At 33.6% G+C, this 2,254-nt stretch overlaps 1 protein-coding gene across 4 annotated transcripts; it reads left to right on the top strand.

Moving 5' to 3' along the window:
- Window positions 1-469: 469 nt before the first annotated feature.
- On the top strand, window positions 470-1,754 carry LOC11418227 (E3 ubiquitin-protein ligase BOI). Of its 4 annotated transcripts, none has more exons than XM_039832221.1 (3): window positions 470-862; window positions 964-1,068; window positions 1,170-1,754. In XM_039832221.1, the coding sequence occupies exons 2-3, from the start codon at window positions 976-978 to the stop codon at window positions 1,626-1,628; spliced, it is 552 nt and encodes a 183-aa protein (XP_039688155.1). In that variant the 5' UTR covers window positions 470-862; window positions 964-975; the 3' UTR covers window positions 1,629-1,754. The 4 variants fall into 4 exon arrangements, with proteins under 4 accessions (XP_039688155.1, XP_039688154.1, XP_024635951.1 ...); XM_039832220.1 differs by having other exon boundaries at window positions 470-843; XM_024780183.2 differs by having other exon boundaries at window positions 470-800.
- Window positions 1,755-2,254: the final 500 nt, after the last annotated feature.

Genomic DNA, 2,254 nt, shown 5'->3' on the forward strand with positions numbered 1-2,254 from the left:
ATAAATTTGGTTGGATTTGGTTGGGTTTTTTAGAGAGATTTGTGAGAGAGATTTGGTAAATTATTTTTGAAGATAAGATGAATAATGGATGAGAGAGCTTCTGCCAGATTTGTAGCAGAAGATCCTCGGCAGTTAACTACCAAGGTTGTCCTAGGCAGTTAACTGCAACCGGTTTTTGAATTCTTCGGCAGTTAACTGCCGATGGGGCAAAAGAGTATTTTACTCGTGTTTCTCAGCCATATGAAATGTGTCAACATCAATTCTCTATCTTGAATAGATAGCTTCCGAGGTAAGGTAAGTAAAAGAATGAAAAAATATGTCGGTGGAATGGAAATCCTAGAAAAACAAAAGGAAGGGTACTATACTACGTGTACGTATGCTTCAGTTTTGGACATGAGATGAGGCGCTTTGAATTAATTTCCTTTTAAAATGAAAAATGAAAATAAAAATAATAATATCTGAGTGATTATTTTCTTTCTTTTACTATATATGAATCACACACAGATCATGCACTTGGAAATCTAAATTCATTGAATTGATTCATTCATTCATCATAGTATAACCAAACAAACAAATGCCTCTGACCGATTTTTGAGTCACAAAATCTGCAGTGGTTTATTGTTTGGTGTTTACCGCGTTCCACACACTCCTCTTTAAAGCTCACACTACACTATAAATTAGGAACAAAATCATATTTCCATTTCAGTTACTCCTATTTTTCTTCATTCAAAATCATGTTCTTTCAAGTCATTGCCAGCCACAAACAAACAAAACTCTCTGATTCTTGCTCATGACCCGCCGTTAGACCCTCAAACTAATTAAACTCCTTTTATTATTATTATTATTGTACGTTATAATATATGTGGGTTGAGAAACGCTTTGTTTTGTTTTGGTTTTCAATTTGTTGTTATTATTGAATTTTGGATCTGAATGAATATGTCAATTGATGCTCATTTCCTTCAGGTGAACCAAAACATGCCAACTCTTCATTCTGATCATGTCTATGCCAACACTAAGTATAACAACAATCAACAGAGCGACGAGGTTGATCGCTTTTTAATATCACAGGTTATTAGTTATTAGTTTTCCCTTTTCAATTTTAATATACATATGTAATCATCATGTTTTATATGTTACTATAATTAATTGGTCGTTTTTTATGGTGACAGAACGAGAAATTGAGACTATTGTTGCAAGAGCAGCGAAGGACAATATTGAAGAAGGTAGAATATGATGTGTTTCATATACTAAGACAAAAGGATGAACAAATTGCACAAGCGACGAAGAAAAGGATGGAGTTGGAACAATTTTTGACAAGACTAGAGACAGAGAATCAATCATGGCGGAGAGCTGCACATGAAAATGAAGCTATGGTGTTATCGCTCAATAACGCCTTAGAATCTATCAAAGAAATTAGAGCATTGGTAGTAGAAGATGTAGAGTCATGTTGTGATCAAGAAACTACCGGGCTGAACATGATTTGCAAATGTTGTCATTCAAGGATGTCGTCTTTTATGTTCCTTCCTTGCAGGCATCTTTGTTCGTGTAAAGCGTGTGAACCTTCTCTCCAAGCATGTCCTGTGTGCCTCATGCCAAAGAGATCTACTATAGAGACTCTCTTTCTCTAGGATCATGTAGTTCTAGTAAATTTACTTACTTAATGACAAGGACAATGATCAATTTCAACTTGATTGAGAGTTTCTCTCTTCAACTTCGGCTACTATAGAGAATGAGCAATTTTAACCTTTTTTTTTTTTTATATTGTATTTTAATTTATTTGACAGCCTAGTTATATTTTACTAGCTAGTTAATAATTTTGGTTAATGCATTAGTGTTTTTTAAACTAATTTAAAAAAAAAATCATTTTTAATTTGTGTTTTAGCTCTTTAATTTTGAGTCCTGGAACTATGAGTTGAAATTGAGTTTTATATATATAGTTCGATTCTTTTGATTTTCTAAGATATCTCAATTATATATACATAGAATGGCCCAACAAAGTTTGGATGTATCGAATAATCTCTTCCTCTACCAAACAAGCGCGTTTCGGTGACTCGCCATGATCAAGGAAGGCCTCAAGGTTCGGCAAACGTTAAACGATGCACTTAAATTAGATCATCCATCAAAAACTTTTTTGCACCGACAATGAAAATTGAATCCACGACTTTGGGAATGAAACAACTCCTATCAAAAGAAGTACAACACCTTCTATCAAAGAAGAAAGAATTACAACACTCATTAAAATAAGATTTAATTG

This window comes from Medicago truncatula, chromosome 3 (assembly GCF_003473485.1).
Source record: "Medicago truncatula cultivar Jemalong A17 chromosome 3, MtrunA17r5.0-ANR, whole genome shotgun sequence".
NCBI classification, from domain to species: domain Eukaryota; kingdom Viridiplantae; phylum Streptophyta; class Magnoliopsida; order Fabales; family Fabaceae; genus Medicago; species Medicago truncatula.